This window comes from Plodia interpunctella, chromosome 30 (assembly GCF_027563975.2).
Source record: "Plodia interpunctella isolate USDA-ARS_2022_Savannah chromosome 30, ilPloInte3.2, whole genome shotgun sequence".
NCBI lineage: Eukaryota > Metazoa > Arthropoda > Insecta > Lepidoptera > Pyralidae > Plodia > Plodia interpunctella.
The window spans coordinates 2,333,962-2,352,000 of NC_071323.1; the positions used below are offsets into that span (position 1 = coordinate 2,333,962).

Below are 18,039 nucleotides of genomic sequence, written 5' to 3' on the forward strand. Positions count from 1 at the left end.
CATCAGGCAAACCTCTTAAAAGTACCACAGCAACTAAATCATCATCGAAACTTTGATTTATCTCCTTCAGCTTTTGAGCGTGACTCATGACCGCTTGAACGTAATCATGCATCGATTTATGATTTTCCAGCTTTTCATCCGAGAGAGAATTCATTAAATTTATTCGTCTATTAATTCCTTTATCCTCAAAAATGGCTGCCAACGCATCCCACACTTCTTTAGTATACGAAAGATTTTGCACATACGGATAGAGTTGAGGTTCCAAATGAAGACAAATCAAGGTAAAAGCCTCTTGATCCTTTTCAATTTCTTCTGTATTGTCCTTCTCTGGAAGTGTTTGCGTGTATTTCAGACATTTTTCACGAGTCAGTAACAATTTCATTGCGAATTTCCAAGATGAGTAGTCATCATGTCCAATCAATTTGGTAACAGAAAATTTCGTGTTCTGGGACATGACCTATTGGAATAATGTATCGCAGTGGCGGTCAGAAGTGATGAGTAATTATATTGTAAAATGTAAAAACAAGATTCTGGAATGGTTGATTGTATCGTATCGTAAACAAGTAACTTAGCAACAACCAACACGAACACAATGTGTCGAATCTGTATAATATTACTAAGTATTAAATAATTAAATAAATTAGTGTTGCTAGTAATAGTGGCGATCTTATAATATTATGTTACAAAAAATAATACATTAAAAAATAAATTATATATTTGGTTATACACACGGGTTTTTATTTAGTTTCACCTGTCCCGATGTTTGCTGTCCTACAAACTTGAAATTTCCCACGTCGCTTCAGTTTCCATGTCAATGCATTAATCATGAACAGTCAATCTGCCAAGCTGAGAAAATCGATTTCTCAAAATTTACTAGATTTATGTTTAACATTTTCATTGTAGTGAATTTGTGGAAATTATAACCAGCAGACAAATCAAACGCTTTTAACGATACATACTTACCTCATTTGTTTAGTTACGTTATGTACATTTAAAGTTATGGGATAACAAATTAACATACATACCGGTCTAAATCATAACACTCCATTTGGCTTCGCCGTAGTAGTAATAAATATTGTATTATAATAATATTATTATGTTACGAAAACGGGTTATGCCACTTTAACTCCAAGCCAATACGTGAGACTTCAAGGATCTCGAGACGGGGTGTCGTGACATATGTGACATACTTAATAATGGTGATTCCGATCTACGCACGCGAAAAATAGTGTCCCGAGTGAGAATCAATATAATTATATTTTATTGTAGAGAATTTTGTAGGGAACTGTGTACCTCAAAGCGTCACAACGACCACTTTTTGTAGATTTATTTATATAATTTATTTTTACAAAAAATCTATTGCACTTTTGTCAAGATTATATAAGTTTCAAGATAATAACTTTGAGTGTTTGAATGTTTGAATGTAAGTATGTATTTCGTATTGTCCAATATTTGTGGATATTATGTGCGGATATGATGTGTATTCTATATAAACATAATTATAATAATATATACCTTTTGTGGTCTATGTGAACCTACATACACTGTCTCGTGTGTCTAGTAGATAATGTCATTACATCAGTGTCACGAGAGCCGTAGGCGAGTGTGGATGTAGGAGACAGTTATCTAGTGATAACTGTCTCGATAACATTGCCGAGCCAGTGACAATACAGACGTGAATGTATGTATTATACTGTGATGTATGTATTATACTGTGATGTATGTATTATTGTATGTAGCATTGACTACACTTGGTTTATTGTAATTCTCACTTACGCAACACACGAGTAATGCAAAGAACTGAAGTACCTATTGAAGGGGAAGACACTGCTCACCACGACGACACAGGGAATCCCAGTGCGGCTGACAGTGACTCTGTTTCTTGTAATAATGTATATTTTCCGTACGAAGTTTATTTCGATGTTCTTCCAATTTCATATTAGTTTGTGTGTCAAGTTAAGACGATATCATGAATATAACCAAAGTATCCCAATAGTCCGTGGGCTGCCTGTCCTAGACTAGACAGGCACGTAATTAACGTAAGGACAAATCGGTTCCACGAGGATTTTGTTGAATATCAAATATAAGTATTTCAAATGATGGTTGATGAGCAACATTTTGATATTGAATCAATAAGTAATTGCCATGCATTGCTGTAATTGGCGGATAATACCTCTAAATAGGGAAGTAGGTAATTCTATCACGACGGACGTTAATTTCTATGAATAAAATTTGTAAAGGTACCTATCGCGGAATTCATCCAGAAAATGATCCATCAAATTTTCAATGTCAATTTTGGGAAATTTCTCCAAAAAATCATTTTTGCGATCGAGATACGTAGCTTCAAAGTGTGAATATGTAGGTACCTAGTAAAAATATTAGTATAAGTTGGTAGTGGTTGCACTCCGAATACATCAGGCGGCCTGAACATAAATGAATGATTGATTTTTATTGCATAAAATGTAGTACAATGGTGAAAAATCAGTAGTCATCTTTTACTATATTGAGTTGAAGTCACTACTTGTTTTAAATAAATTAGGATATAAATTTACTAATAAACACATTTCATAAATCATATGCACGGTAGATTTAACAAATTATGCTTTTTGAATAACGCCCTACAAACTTGTTAAAGGTGATACTCTGAAAATTCCTCGTACGCATTCTTTTTGTGAGACAAAAGCTTTGTTCACCTTGGACACATTTCCCCATGAGGGTAAACCATATCTAAGTCGTTATAAATATATTATACGGTGATACGCAAGTATGGCCGTTTTTCTACTCGCCACTTTTGTTTTATTGCATTTAAAATCATTTCCTATAAGGCAGTTGATTTGACCTGATTTTTTCTATAGTAATTAAGATATTTTATGTCTGTTTGTGTTGTTTATATATATATATATATGTTCGTTATGTCGTAGCATTAGATGAAAAATAATTACTAGCGCCATCTGGTTTATTGTTTGTTAATTGATTTAATTCGAACCACGATATGGTAACACTGACATGTGACAGTTTGTCTTTGGTAGAATGTTTTGAATGATTCAGTTGTCAGTTTAGTTCAGTTAGCGAAGGAATGAAATGAATGATTAAACCGTTTCATTCCTTGGACAAGAGTGGGAATCAAATCTTGTTCGATGGTCGTTGTCTTCTTGAGATTCACTTTGCTCTGGCGCTGTCGTGCGGAGTGGTTGTGTCGTGTGTCTTTGAGATACTTAATTGTGTATGTAGTGTATGCCTGTATTCACTTCCTACCCATTACTGTGATATAAGTCATAGCGCTGCGAGCAAGCGCTCAGTTGTTTACGAGACGGCGAGACGCACAGACGTTGGAGCATCAGTCATATGGCTGTGATCTACAATTACGAGCGAGGATGGGGCACGTAATCTCGCAAGTATACTACAGTTTAGTTAGTGTGTGCACACAGATAGTGGAGGCAATAGTTATTGCTTTGAAATTATGGTGAAGTGGCTGTGAGGCCAGTAAGAGAATACAGCGGTGTTACCTTGTTATGGATTCTCTGTGATGATACGCGAGGTGGCTTTAAGGTCAGTGAGAGAACACTAGTAGAGAGAACAGACACATGCGGGGCGGGGCACGGATCCTTGCCGTAGTAGGTAGGGTTTTGCCCAGATGTGCGTGCGGCGGCCCTGGATTTTATGGTCGTGAGGACCACCATCTAAGTAGTAATTGAGAGTTAGTGATGGATGATGATAATCAGAGGCCAACTCAGTGATCCCTAGGTATTTTGAGTTGTAACTTGAGATAAGAATTATTTTTGAGAAATACCTTCATCCTGACAGTGAGCTAAATAGAAAGTAAGAAGCCCAATGAGTCGGCCATGTTAATATTGTTTGTGGTTTCACCTGCGTGCTCATTGCCTGTTGTTTTTGGGATACATACCCTCCGTTATTCCGTCATATAAATTAATTAGAGAAATATTTTTTTCTCGAGATCTATTATTATTAGACTAGGCCTCTTACACTAAAATTCACCATTTTATTTCAGGTTTAACATATATTTTTTTCAGACTTAAATAAAGTGTAAGTTTTATATTTATCTAAAACTAACCGCTGATCGAACAGAGATGAAAAGCGCCTGTAAACATATAAACGCGAGTGAGCGAGAGCTACAAGTGCGAACAAAGTGATAAGCACGAAATAGTGACTACCAACTACTTCAGCAATATTAATATATATATTACACCACAGACTGACGCACTTAGCAGAACCATATCGTCCGCATAACTAATATTATTCAGACATACATCGTCGATATGGCAGCCAACATGCGTCTGACTCAGCTCCTCGATCAAAGCGTTAATGTACAGATTGAAGAGCTTGGGTGAGGTTAACCCCCCTGTCTCACCCCGCACTCCAGTCTGTATGGCTCTGGCAACTCGTTAGACCATTTCACTACGTTGACCTGGTTGAGATTCCAAAATTTAAAGATATTATTTAATTCTATGGGTACTTTTATTTGTTCTAACTTCCTCCACAGGATATCATAGCATACCAGGTCAAATGCTTTTGAAAGGTCTAGAAAACACGCAAATATTGGAGTGTTTCTATCTGTATAGTATTTGAGTCTGCTTCAAGCACAATATTGCGGTTTCCGTTGAAAGACCCTGCCTAAAACCAAACTGGTTGTCATGAGTTTTCAGATATTTATCTAATTGTGTGTTAAGCAGGCTGTCAAGCACCTTAGCAAATATAGAGGCCAACGATATCGGTCTGTAGTTTTGATCGTACTACTTGAGTCACCCGTTTTGTTTTTTACAATGGGTACTCATCATTTCGACTGGTAGGTACGAATGTCCCATACATAACGTATAGAACATCGCCAAAACTCTGGACAAGTGTTGGTCGGCATGATGGAGGTGCTCGACGCTAAGACCATCGTGGCCAGGAGATTTTCCTCTTAACATAGATTTAATGGCTTCTCTGACATCTTTAGCAGAAAATCTAACACTATTCTCCTGTCCTAGAGGTCCAGCATCGCACATGACCATGACCATGATGTCTCTCATGGCGACCTTACAGAAAAATGTTATTTGAAAGAATCAGCTATTCTCTTAGGGTCATTGACACCATCCACACTCACAGGAAGGCCAGATTTACTTGAAAGTTTAATAGTGTAGTAGCCATTGACTCCGAGGGGCGACGACGTCACCAGCGAGGTGTGAAGGCCGCCTGCCCTACTGGATCTAGAGGCCAGGCCACGCCCCTTGTGCCGAGGTAAGCTCCGCTCACTGACCCCGCCCGACGAGCCACGCCTTATTTGCTGTCTGTATGATATTCTAATAGGAAACCTATTAGAGATTCCCATCAAATTGTTATTATTAATCTTTACTATGTTATGAATAATATTTAGGTATATGTTGGGGTAATAAAACCAACGAAATAAGTTTATTTCCAAACTATTTTTACATAATACACATGAGAAAAACTATTTAACACGCATTAGTACACTATATACATTTTATAATAGCAAATCGGAGGAGTGTATCGAAAACACTCTACTTATATAAATCGTTTTCAGTTAATACTGTTATACTATAAAATGTTATATATAATTGACCTCTAATAAATTAATGTTTATGTCTCTGACCAATCAGAGCGCCTGATCGATAATCTTTTCCGAGCGACTCATACCGCCATAACAAGCTGGCGTTTGTTATTACTACCTATTACAAAACAAATGTTACAATCTAATTAGACAACTCTACCTAATTATCTGATTCTAATAAGAAAACCTATACATTATACATTTACTTTGTTAACTACATGTTAAATATTTTTAAAATTTTGTTCTAATAAAACATTCTATAGAAAAAAGAAAGCGCTCTGATTGGTTGTTTAAATTTTGATTTTAATTCTTTAATTCTCATTGGTGGCATGACTGGACTAGTTCCCTATATAAGAAGTAGTGTCATTTTTACGTATATTATTATGAATCTCGGAGTCGGAGTCGGGAGTCGGGCAGTCGGAGAGAAAAAAGAATTTCACGTTAGAATGAATATTTTTGAGTTCACCCACGACACATGGCAATCGTTGAGGTCGCCCGGCGGCCGGATCGCACCGTAGACGCGTTTATTTTGGCAGTAATATATCGCGAACAGCCCGGGTCGTGTTCAAAAGTGTTATTTCTCTATAAAAGCGGTGATAAAGGGCGTATCGCGTTTGCCCGACGAAAGCGAACATATCGAACTCCCCGAGCGGTAACGTTTCGTCATTATCCATCGATATATAGTACACATTAGAGCCTATCAAATCTAGGGTCGTAAAACAAGAGGCAGCCTAGCAGTCAGTAGCAGCAGAGCGCGGGCGACCAGCGTGTAGCTACCACCTATATAGTATTTGATGAAAAAAAAAAAGATAATATCATACCTATATATGTATTAGTTGCATACAAACACATACAACGACCGTTTCGCCAAATGCAATCGCAATAATACACCTATATAAATAAGACGCAAACTCACGGGGCGGCGATAGTGGTAGTAGAGTTGATACCTATCAATCTTGTCGCATACTTATAAATTTCTCTCTCGTTCGCGTGCCTATTGGGTTGTCTTTTAAAGTCATAGACACATCCTACAGACATATAGGTAGGTAGATAGATACGACAAGAGCATAGCCAACAACATGCGAGTCGGCCGGGTGGGTCCCAGAGAGAGACTCTCGACTGATCTAAGCTCATCGCCAATTATTTATATTTATTGCCTACTAAGTAGGTAAATATTATATTATACCTATACACAACTTGATTACATAGTGTTGTGAATATATATATATATATATACATAGGTAGGTAGGCATCAGAGAGAGGAGAGACCATATCATACCTAGGTGGTAGGTATCGACTGTTCGCATAGTCTTAGAAACGATTTTGAGATAAAAGGAATCATATGCGGCCCTGAAAAGGGCCTTTTTTATTTGTTACAGCGTTGAGTTGCTGTAAAAGTGCGAACGGATGGAAGCAGCAGCGTGCGTGTGTGTGTGTTAAGTTTGTTCGTGACACAACCTAGTGTATTAAACATATCAGTCAGTAGACTGCATAGAATAATACACTACGTTACTCACCACCACTCGCTACTACATCACATCACAAATCTCACACAGATACATGGCACAACGCGTAGAGTAATTGTGTGAGCGTAACTCATCAATCATCAGCTCTAACCGCCGAAACCGTAGAGGGTACGGCCCTGGCGCTTCAGAGCGTATACAACGTCCATAGCGGTGACGGTCTTCCTCTTCGCGTGCTCTGTGTAAGTGACCGCGTCGCGGATCACGTTCTCGAGGAACACCTTGAGCACACCACGCGTCTCCTCGTATATCAAACCGGAGATACGCTTGACACCTCCTCTGCGGGCCAAACGACGGATGGCCGGTTTGGTGATGCCCTGGATGTTATCACGAAGCACCTTCCTGTGACGCTTGGCTCCTCCCTTTCCAAGACCTTTCCCTCCCTTGCCGCGACCGGTCATTTTGTAGTAGTTTGATTGAGATTGACTTCAGCGAAAATCACGAGCTCGCACCGCAACCGATGCTTACAACAGTTACAGCCGGAATGCCTCTCGCAACCGGCTAAATTCTCGTATTTATAAGCGACCGAGCGAGCCGCGAGCGAGTGAGTGGGGAGATACCTATGCATGCGCGATATGCTTTTGGGCTTGCGTTGCGTGCGTACCTACCTACGTACGTACATACAACATACATATACTTATTATATATAATTGAAATAAATAGGTATATTTATTATCTTATTTAATTTTCAACAATTGCATTAATTATTTAATACATAAACAATCTATCCGGTGTCTACTCCTCGTCGAATGTAAACGACGTCTTTTAAATTTATTTAGAATCAATTTTATAAATTTTGACTTTTTCAGATGTTTTTCTATGTATCCAGCTCGAGTACAAGTTTTAATTTTGTTCTATGCTAATCAAATCATGACTTTTAATGGTAGTATGGTAGGCCTATGTAGTGACAGCGTGCAAAATACAAACGCGCCGTCTAATTTAAGAAGAAAAAAATTACATATGTATGTATCTATGTCAGGCAATTGAAAATTATGTACGCTACTATCTATGGATATGTACCTATATAACCAGTTATGTGAACGGTTGAAGAGACTCGCAAAGTGTGTACAGAGAAACAATTATATTATCAGAATCATGTGCGGCCCTGAAAAGGGCCTTTTTGTTCGTCCGTTGTATGGATGAACGATACGGTGGAATATTATTATTTAGTGTCTTACGCTGGTCACCGACTGCCGGCAAGACAGACGGCAGACCACGAACAAACACCATGTAAACACCACACCGCACGCACAACATACATTCACGATGAATTTGTGTATTATATTATTTGGGTGCCTAAGCGCGCTCGCCCCTGATCCTGCGCGCCAGCTGAATGTCCTTTGGCATGATGGTGACGCGTTTGGCGTGGATCGCGCACAGATTGGTGTCTTCGAAGAGGCCTACCAGGTACGCCTCGCTGGCCTCCTGAAGAGCCATAACGGCCGAACTCTGGAAACGAAGATCGGTCTTGAAATCTTGTGCGATCTCACGCACGAGACGCTGGAAGGGCAGCTTGCGGATCAGGAGCTCAGTACTCTTCTGGTAACGACGGATCTCACGGAGTGCTACAGTTCCCGGCCTGTAACGATGGGGTTTCTTGACACCGCCGGTGGCGGGGGCGCTCTTGCGAGCCGCCTTAGTGGCTAGCTGTTTCCTGGGTGCCTTACCACCGGTAGATTTACGGGCCGTTTGCTTGGTACGAGCCATTTCTAACAAATGCAAAGCAAAACAAATGCAGAGAACGAACGACCTCACTCGATTAGCAACCGAACGCGAATGAGGCGAAAATTTCGAGAGCGTGTCTTTATATAGATCGCGCCGCTCGGACGTGCCGCGAGCGCCTGAACTGAATAGGTATGATGGGTATGGGTGAATAGTTGTTTTAAATGAAAATAATAATAATAATAATAAATAAATACATACGTATATATGCACCATAGGTATTTTAATGAAATTCTCTTTGATTTATAGTTGAAGTATAGTTTTTTTTTTCTTTCACAAAACGTATTTATCTTATATAGGTATGTAATAATAAAATAAAAATCTAACTTCTGTTTTTTTTTTCCTCTTTCTCTTATTTATCGCTTAATTATTAAATAGGTATGTATACATATATACCTATTATTTTTTAATCTCTCGTAGTTAATTAACAGTATTATAGATAGTTGTATGTTTACTACCGTACTACCTAATCTGTAAAATTGACATATAGCAGTTAAATAGCAGGAATCATTATGTTATTCGTTTATAAAAGTTACGAGTAGGCATGTATGTATGTATGTATGTATGTGTGTGTGTGTGTGTGCATGTGCGTGCGTATGTGGGCTGCGTTCAGACTATTTGACGTTATCAAGAAACATTTAAAAGCAAACAGAAAGATATTGTGGCCCTGAAAAGGGCCTTTTTCTCATTTCCACCCTTTCCCTTTGAACAGTGGAACAGTTCAAAAAGGCGGCGGTGTGTTCACACTGGCTCACAGTAGTTACGATTTACTTAGAGCTAGTGTATTTGGTGACGGCCTTCGTTCCCTCACTGACGGCGTGCTTGGCCAGCTCGCCGGGCAGCAGCAGCCTCACGGAGGTCTGCACCTCCCGGGACGTGATTGTGGAACGCTTGTTGTAGTGGGCCAAACGGGACGCCTCGGCAGCGATGCGTTCGAAGATGTCATTCACGAACGAGTTCATGATAGACATCGCCTTACTGGATATACCAGTGTCGGGATGAACCTGCTTCAGCACCTTGTAGATGTAGATGGCGTAACTCTCCTTCCTCTTGTGCTTCTTCTTCTTTTTATCAGTCTTGGAGATGTTCTTCTGGGCCTTGCCAGACTTCTTGGCGGCCTTACCACTTGTCTTCGGCGGCATATTTATTTATTTAATTGACAACGGTAACAGCGGTGATACAGACTGGCTCCGGTCGGCAACTGACTGGTTTCGTGTCGCAAAATATCAAGATTTTTTATTATATTTACTCGATTGGATCGCAAACGGTGTCAGGGTAAACGAGCGTGTGCACCAATCAGATTCACGCATTCACCGAACGAGAGGGGGGGGGGGGGTGTGTGTGTCAAACCCCCCCCCCCCCCCTCCCCACACCTCCAACTACTAGGTACCTTGCTGCCGCCTTAGGTGTGAAATAGGAATGAATGAATATCAAACCAAATGCAAATATGTATAAATCTAATTCTATCTATAATCAATCATCGATCGAGAAAATTTAACGTAGGTACCAGATAATAATATGTCATTAATGAAATGTTAATTACATATCTATCTATATTTCCAGAAGATGTAAATGTGCCGCGCGTATCGACCTGCACCCGAGGCAACGGCGCTGCGTTCAGCGAATTCAAACCGAACGGTAAGTAGAGATAATACCTAATTACCTACACTCCTACCTAAGTGTTACTACTATGTACTTGTATTTAATTTATTTATTGATTGATTGTGATATACTTGTTTCGTATTTATTTATTTATTGTGTCTATATTGATAGTACCTAGTACCTATACCTATCGTGTATGTGTGATAATCAATCAATCAAATAAATAAATAATACGTCATGATGTATGTATGTATACCGGGCCTCGAACTCTTTGTTGTCGTATCAACAGAAACGAACATATACTATTGTTCCTCGAATCATATTGCGGCCCTGAAAAGGGCCTTTTTTCTAAAATCACCATCAGCCATGAGTGACGGCGGCGCAGTGCATCGTCCATCATCACCACCACCACCGGCCGTTGTGCGTCGGCAGCATATATGTAGCGTAACAGCGGCAAGGTACGCAACACGAAACACAACAACAACACGCACGGTGGCGGTGAGGGTGACGAAGGTGTCGTAAATGTTTACGCCTTCTTCTCGGTCTTCTTGGGCAGGAGCACCGCCTGGATGTTGGGCAGTACACCGCCCTGGGCGATTGTGACTCCGGACAGAAGTTTGTTCAACTCCTCGTCGTTGCGGATGGCCAGCTGCAGATGCCTCGGTATGATTCTGGTCTTCTTGTTGTCTCTGGCAGCGTTGCCGGCCAACTCGAGAACCTCAGCGGCCAGGTACTCCATCACGGCGGCGAGGTAAACGGGAGCGCCAGCACCGACTCGCTCGGCATAGTTGCCCTTGCGTAGGAGCCTATGAATACGACCCACGGGGAATTGGAGACCCGCACGGTTCGAGCGGGACTTTGCCTTTCCCTTGACTTTGCCACCTTTACCGCGTCCAGACATAATTGCAAATTCTTTTACAAAATAAAACGAGCGCAAACACAAGACACTAGCGCACTGTAAGTGAGCGAGAGCGAGTTTGATTTAAAAAAAAGGAACACGCGCTTATATAGTTATAAAGAGACACGCCGTGCGCGAAACGTACAATGAACGATGAGTGTAACGTTAATGGGTGGGGGGGAGAACGTCGATGATTTCATCAATGTATCATTTTGACTGTGTTGGTCCGATATTATGATGCACATACATATATATGTTTAAGGATTACATACAGTGCGCGTCTATTATTATTTGTATCTCCTTTTGGCATTCACGGCACATAGTCCGATCCTTTGAGAGGCTTGCGTGGGGATATGTTATTATTATTATTACTATGAAATGGATACAGCCAGCCGGTTACCTATTATAAATGCGTAAGAGTTTGTGAGGATGTAGGTAGGTGTATGATGTGTGTTTGTTACATACACTTAACTCATTCGCGCGATGCAAAATCGAATGGACGATTTGTTATGAGTTACATTTGATACCTAGGTGGTACACAGGCATGGGTAGAATTAGATAGAATATACCTGTAACCAACTGTCTGTTTGTCAGGTACACCTACATCGTCAAGAAACTGTGTTTATAAATAGTTCACAGAATAAATTGTTAGCCCTGAAAAGGGCTTTTTGTTAGGTGGGCCAGGCGAGCCAGCGCGTGCGCGGCGCGCGCTGCGTTTCCCTCCTTCTTTGTGCCGTTGTTGCCGTGTTGGGTGACGGTGGTTGTTTTTCGCCGCGACAATGAACAACAGTCATCAAGCAAACAAACAACATAACACAGAAGAACAGCTGCTGCTGCTGCCGAGACGACGACAGAGCGATTACTTCTTGGAGGCGGGTGTCTTTTTCGCTGCGGCCTTTTTTTGTGTGGCGGCCGCCTTCTTCGGTTTGGGCGCCTTCGGCTTCTTCGTTGGCGGTTTAGCTGTCTTTTTCGCCTTGGGCGCTGCGGCGGCCTTCGCCTTCGCCGGTGCGGCCGCTTTCTTTGCCGCGGCGGGCTTCTTCTTGGCTGCCGCTGCCTTCTTGTCTTTAGCGGCGGAGGACGCCTTGCCCTTGGACGGCGACGAGGCAGACGACGAGGCGGCGCCAGAAGAAGCTCCCTTCTTCGACTTCGATGCGGCGGAGGCCGCTGCGGTGGCTTTCTTGGACTTGGCCGCCGCAGAAGATGCAGATTTCTTCGAACCGGCGGCCGCCGGTTTCTTGGAAGACGCAGATTTCGATTCCAATTTGAACGAGCCGGAAGCTCCTTTACCCTTGGTCTGTATGAGGGCACCGGACTCGACGGCGCTCTTGAGATACTTCCTTATGAACGGCGCCAATTTCTCCGCGTCGACTTTGTATTGGGCCGCGATGTATTTCTTGATCGCTTGAAGTGACGAGCCGCTCCTCTCCTTCAACTCTTTGATGGCATTGTTCACCATCTCCGAAGTTTTGGGATGAGTAGGTTTGGCTTTAGCCTTCTTCACACCACCGGCGGCCGCGCTCGCCTTGGGCTGTTTCTTCGCCGGCGTCGCTGGCGCTGATGCCTCGGATGCTACAGCCGTGTCTGCCATATCTCTGACTGATGATGATAATAATGATAATATAGATAAATTACAACAATACCGACCGGAGAGGCGGTGATGATCGTAAGTAACGTAAACTGAATGTGTTGTATAGTTGCAAGTTTATATCGAACATTTCGCCCGCATCGGAGTTTACCGTAACGCAAACCTATTTGCCGCGAGACGTTTTCTCATACGACATGTTCCAAGTTTTCACTACATAAGTTCAGAATAAATATTTTTTAAACAGTTTTAAGTCGGAGAGAAAAAAGAATTTCACGTTAGAATGAATATTTTTGAGTTCACCCACGACACATGGCAATCGTTGAGGTCGCCCGGCGGCCGGATCGCACCGTAGACGCGTTTATTTTGGCAGTAATATATCGCGAACAGCCCGGGTCGTGTTCAAAAGTGTTATTTCTCTATAAAAGCGGTGATAAAGGGCGTATCGCGTTTGCCCGACGAAAGCGAACATATCGAACTCCCCGAGCGGTAACGTTTCGTCATTATCCATCGATATATAGTACACATTAGAGCCTATCAAATCTAGGGTCGTAAAACAAGAGGCAGCCTAGCAGTCAGTAGCAGCAGAGCGCGGGCGACCAGCGTGTAGCTACCACCTATATAGTATTTGATGAAAAAAAAAAAGATAATATCATACCTATATATGTATTAGTTGCATACAAACACATACAACGACCGTTTCGCCAAATGCAATCGCAATAATACACCTATATAAATAAGACGCAAACTCACGGGGCGGCGATAGTGGTAGTAGAGTTGATACCTATCAATCTTGTCGCATACTTATAAATTTCTCTCTCGTTCGCGTGCCTATTGGGTTGTCTTTTAAAGTCATAGACACATCCTACAGACATATAGGTAGGTAGATAGATACGACAAGAGCATAGCCAACAACATGCGAGTCGGCCGGGTGGGTCCCAGAGAGAGACTCTCGACTGATCTAAGCTCATCGCCAATTATTTATATTTATTGCCTACTAAGTAGGTAAATATTATATTATACCTATACACAACTTGATTACATAGTGTTGTGAATATATATATATATATATACATAGGTAGGTAGGCATCAGAGAGAGGAGAGACCATATCATACCTAGGTGGTAGGTATCGACTGTTCGCATAGTCTTAGAAACGATTTTGAGATAAAAGGAATCATATGCGGCCCTGAAAAGGGCCTTTTTTATTTGTTACAGCGTTGAGTTGCTGTAAAAGTGCGAACGGATGGAAGCAGCAGCGTGCGTGTGTGTGTGTTAAGTTTGTTCGTGACACAACCTAGTGTATTAAACATATCAGTCAGTAGACTGCATAGAATAATACACTACGTTACTCACCACCACTCGCTACTACATCACATCACAAATCTCACACAGATACATGGCACAACGCGTAGAGTAATTGTGTGAGCGTAACTCATCAATCATCAGCTCTAACCGCCGAAACCGTAGAGGGTACGGCCCTGGCGCTTCAGAGCGTATACAACGTCCATAGCGGTGACGGTCTTCCTCTTCGCGTGCTCTGTGTAAGTGACCGCGTCGCGGATCACGTTCTCGAGGAACACCTTGAGCACACCACGCGTCTCCTCGTATATCAAACCGGAGATACGCTTGACACCTCCTCTGCGGGCCAAACGACGGATGGCCGGTTTGGTGATGCCCTGGATGTTATCACGAAGCACCTTCCTGTGACGCTTGGCTCCTCCCTTTCCAAGACCTTTCCCTCCCTTGCCGCGACCGGTCATTTTGTAGTAGTTTGATTGAGATTGACTTCAGCGAAAATCACGAGCTCGCACCGCAACCGATGCTTACAACAGTTACAGCCGGAATGCCTCTCGCAACCGGCTAAATTCTCGTATTTATAAGCGACCGAGCGAGCCGCGAGCGAGTGAGTGGGGAGATACCTATGCATGCGCGATATGCTTTTGGGCTTGCGTTGCGTGCGTACCTACCTACGTACGTACATACAACATACATATACTTATTATATATAATTGAAATAAATAGGTATATTTATTATCTTATTTAATTTTCAACAATTGCATTAATTATTTAATACATAAACAATCTATCCGGTGTCTACTCCTCGTCGAATGTAAACGACGTCTTTTAAATTTATTTAGAATCAATTTTATAAATTTTGACTTTTTCAGATGTTTTTCTATGTATCCAGCTCGAGTACAAGTTTTAATTTTGTTCTATGCTAATCAAATCATGACTTTTAATGGTAGTATGGTAGGCCTATGTAGTGACAGCGTGCAAAATACAAACGCGCCGTCTAATTTAAGAAGAAAAAAATTACATATGTATGTATCTATGTCAGGCAATTGAAAATTATGTACGCTACTATCTATGGATATGTACCTATATAACCAGTTATGTGAACGGTTGAAGAGACTCGCAAAGTGTGTACAGAGAAACAATTATATTATCAGAATCATGTGCGGCCCTGAAAAGGGCCTTTTTGTTCGTCCGTTGTATGGATGAACGATACGGTGGAATATTATTATTTAGTGTCTTACGCTGGTCACCGACTGCCGGCAAGACAGACGGCAGACCACGAACAAACACCATGTAAACACCACACCGCACGCACAACATACATTCACGATGAATTTGTGTATTATATTATTTGGGTGCCTAAGCGCGCTCGCCCCTGATCCTGCGCGCCAGCTGAATGTCCTTTGGCATGATGGTGACGCGTTTGGCGTGGATCGCGCACAGATTGGTGTCTTCGAAGAGGCCTACCAGGTACGCCTCGCTGGCCTCCTGAAGAGCCATAACGGCCGAACTCTGGAAACGAAGATCGGTCTTGAAATCTTGTGCGATCTCACGCACGAGACGCTGGAAGGGCAGCTTGCGGATCAGGAGCTCAGTACTCTTCTGGTAACGACGGATCTCACGGAGTGCTACAGTTCCCGGCCTGTAACGATGGGGTTTCTTGACACCGCCGGTGGCGGGGGCGCTCTTGCGAGCCGCCTTAGTGGCTAGCTGTTTCCTGGGTGCCTTACCACCGGTAGATTTACGGGCCGTTTGCTTGGTACGAGCCATTTCTAACAAATGCAAAGCAAAACAAATGCAGAGAACGAACGACCTCACTCGATTAGCAACCGAACGCGAATGAGGCGAAAATTTCGAGAGCGTGTCTTTATATAGATCGCGCCGCTCGGACGTGCCGCGAGCGCCTGAACTGAATAGGTATGATGGGTATGGGTGAATAGTTGTTTTAAATGAAAATAATAATAATAATAATAAATAAATACATACGTATATATGCACCATAGGTATTTTAATGAAATTCTCTTTGATTTATAGTTGAAGTATAGTTTTTTTTTTCTTTCACAAAACGTATTTATCTTATATAGGTATGTAATAATAAAATAAAAATCTAACTTCTGTTTTTTTTTTCCTCTTTCTCTTATTTATCGCTTAATTATTAAATAGGTATGTATACATATATACCTATTATTTTTTAATCTCTCGTAGTTAATTAACAGTATTATAGATAGTTGTATGTTTACTACCGTACTACCTAATCTGTAAAATTGACATATAGCAGTTAAATAGCAGGAATCATTATGTTATTCGTTTATAAAAGTTACGAGTAGGCATGTATGTATGTATGTATGTATGTGTGTGTGTGTGTGTGCATGTGCGTGCGTATGTGGGCTGCGTTCAGACTATTTGACGTTATCAAGAAACATTTAAAAGCAAACAGAAAGATATTGTGGCCCTGAAAAGGGCCTTTTTCTCATTTCCACCCTTTCCCTTTGAACAGTGGAACAGTTCAAAAAGGCGGCGGTGTGTTCACACTGGCTCACAGTAGTTACGATTTACTTAGAGCTAGTGTATTTGGTGACGGCCTTCGTTCCCTCACTGACGGCGTGCTTGGCCAGCTCGCCGGGCAGCAGCAGCCTCACGGAGGTCTGCACCTCCCGGGACGTGATTGTGGAACGCTTGTTGTAGTGGGCCAAACGGGACGCCTCGGCAGCGATGCGTTCGAAGATGTCATTCACGAACGAGTTCATGATAGACATCGCCTTACTGGATATACCAGTGTCGGGATGAACCTGCTTCAGCACCTTGTAGATGTAGATGGCGTAACTCTCCTTCCTCTTGTGCTTCTTCTTCTTTTTATCAGTCTTGGAGATGTTCTTCTGGGCCTTGCCAGACTTCTTGGCGGCCTTACCACTTGTCTTCGGCGGCATATTTATTTATTTAATTGACAACGGTAACAGCGGTGATACAGACTGGCTCCGGTCGGCAACTGACTGGTTTCGTGTCGCAAAATCGTGGGCTTTCGTCTCATTCCGGTAAGGGGATGGGGAATCAGTGACGAGGCAACGGCCTCTTTACTGAGGTGTCGGTCGCTGTCTGTCAAAACAGACAGGTCGTTGGGTTGGGAAAGTGCCACAAGAATGGGGTCTGTCCTACTACCTATCTCAGGTCGCGATATCCGCTCAAGCCGGGAGAGGCCGGCGAGCGATCTCAGCGGGCGGGATAAGAAGAGACAAACCTATGTAATGGGGGGGGGTCACTGGGGGTCTGTTATGAGGTCTCTAGGGAACTGCTTGGAGTCGGGAGGACGGGCGTGGTACGGGGCCAACTCCTGTATGTGTGGCAGGGTCGACTCGTCTACACGCTTCAGTAGCCTCCTCGTTAGATGCCTAATATGGGCATCTAGGCTTTCCATCTGCAATCCTTTTTGGATCGTAGAGTTCCTCACGTAACGGGGGGCTTTCGTGATGACTCGGAGTGAAATCGATTGTTGGGCCTCCAGCTGATTTTTGCGCGTCTGGTTAGTGAGCGCGTACCACGCTGGGGCGGCGTATGTCAGTCGGGGCCGTATGTATGTTTTATACACACCGAGTTTCACTTTTAAGGGGAGAACTGAGTTTAAGACGGGACGCAAAACGGCTCGGGCAGCACGAGTAGAGTTGATAACGGCGTTAACTTGATCCTTCATCGTCAGGCGCCGATCGATTTGGACGCCCAGGTATTTAACCGGGCTAGTCCAAGCGATGTCTTGGTCCTGTAGACGGAGAGGAGGGGGCAAAGCGGTGCGGCTTACCACAATGGCTTGCGTTTTAGCTACATTGATCGACAGCCTCCAGCGGGATAACCATT

General features: G+C 42.4%; 7 protein-coding genes across 7 annotated transcripts; all 7 read right to left on the reverse strand.

Moving 5' to 3' along the window:
- Window positions 1-6,820: 6,820 nt before the first annotated feature.
- LOC135310041 (histone H4) lies at window positions 6,821-7,587 on the reverse strand. The gene has a single exon (XM_064436973.1). It carries the CDS (start codon window positions 7,491-7,493, stop codon window positions 7,182-7,184), a length of 312 nt encoding a protein of 103 aa, XP_064293043.1. The 5' UTR covers window positions 7,494-7,587; the 3' UTR covers window positions 6,821-7,181.
- Window positions 7,588-7,815: 228 nt separating this feature from the next.
- Window positions 7,816-16,036, reverse strand: LOC128682479 (uncharacterized). Its single transcript, XM_064436941.1, has 2 exons — window positions 15,556-16,036; window positions 7,816-9,048 (listed from the first exon to the last, which is right to left on the reverse strand). The coding sequence occupies exons 1-2, from the start codon at window positions 15,961-15,963 to the stop codon at window positions 8,389-8,391; spliced, it is 1,068 nt and encodes a 355-aa protein (XP_064293011.1). The 5' UTR covers window positions 15,964-16,036; the 3' UTR covers window positions 7,816-8,388.
- On the reverse strand, window positions 9,160-10,038 carry LOC128682477 (histone H2B). Its single transcript, XM_053767168.2, has one exon. It carries the CDS (start codon window positions 9,954-9,956, stop codon window positions 9,582-9,584), a length of 375 nt encoding a protein of 124 aa, XP_053623143.1. The 5' UTR covers window positions 9,957-10,038; the 3' UTR covers window positions 9,160-9,581.
- On the reverse strand, window positions 10,556-11,932 carry LOC128682476 (histone H2A). The gene has a single exon (XM_053767167.2). The coding sequence runs from the start codon at window positions 11,315-11,317 to the stop codon at window positions 10,943-10,945; it is 375 nt and encodes a 124-aa protein (XP_053623142.1). The 5' UTR covers window positions 11,318-11,932; the 3' UTR covers window positions 10,556-10,942.
- LOC128682475 (histone H1B-like) lies at window positions 12,034-13,113 on the reverse strand. Its single transcript, XM_053767165.1, has one exon. The coding sequence runs from the start codon at window positions 12,900-12,902 to the stop codon at window positions 12,174-12,176; it is 729 nt and encodes a 242-aa protein (XP_053623140.1). The 5' UTR covers window positions 12,903-13,113; the 3' UTR covers window positions 12,034-12,173.
- On the reverse strand, window positions 13,982-14,677 carry LOC135310042 (histone H4). Its single transcript, XM_064436974.1, has one exon. It carries the CDS (start codon window positions 14,655-14,657, stop codon window positions 14,346-14,348), a length of 312 nt encoding a protein of 103 aa, XP_064293044.1. The 5' UTR covers window positions 14,658-14,677; the 3' UTR covers window positions 13,982-14,345.
- Window positions 16,037-16,323: 287 nt separating the features above from the next.
- LOC128682478 (histone H2B) lies at window positions 16,324-17,178 on the reverse strand. The gene has a single exon (XM_053767169.2). It carries the CDS (start codon window positions 17,118-17,120, stop codon window positions 16,746-16,748), a length of 375 nt encoding a protein of 124 aa, XP_053623144.1. The 5' UTR covers window positions 17,121-17,178; the 3' UTR covers window positions 16,324-16,745.
- Window positions 17,179-18,039: the final 861 nt, after the last annotated feature.

Bases quoted from the DNA above. Each gene is read 5' to 3' on its own strand.
- LOC135310041 (XM_064436973.1), bottom strand. From the start codon at position 7,493: ATGACCGGTCGCGGCAAGGGAGGGAAAGGTCTTGGAAAGGGAGGAGCC.
- LOC128682477 (XM_053767168.2), bottom strand. From the start codon at position 9,956: ATGCCGCCGAAGACAAGTGGTAAGGCCGCCAAGAAGTCTGGCAAGGCC.
- LOC128682476 (XM_053767167.2), bottom strand. From the start codon at position 11,317: ATGTCTGGACGCGGTAAAGGTGGCAAAGTCAAGGGAAAGGCAAAGTCC.
- LOC128682475 (XM_053767165.1), bottom strand. From the start codon at position 12,902: ATGGCAGACACGGCTGTAGCATCCGAGGCATCAGCGCCAGCGACGCCG.
- LOC135310042 (XM_064436974.1), bottom strand. From the start codon at position 14,657: ATGACCGGTCGCGGCAAGGGAGGGAAAGGTCTTGGAAAGGGAGGAGCC.
- LOC128682479 (XM_064436941.1), bottom strand. From the start codon at position 15,963: ATGGCTCGTACCAAGCAAACGGCCCGTAAATCTACCGGTGGTAAGGCA. The intron at 9,049-15,555 runs TAGGCACCCAAA...TAAATCAAAGAG, and splicing joins GGATCAGGGGCGAGCGCGCT to AATTTCATTAAAATACCTAT.
- LOC128682478 (XM_053767169.2), bottom strand. From the start codon at position 17,120: ATGCCGCCGAAGACAAGTGGTAAGGCCGCCAAGAAGTCTGGCAAGGCC.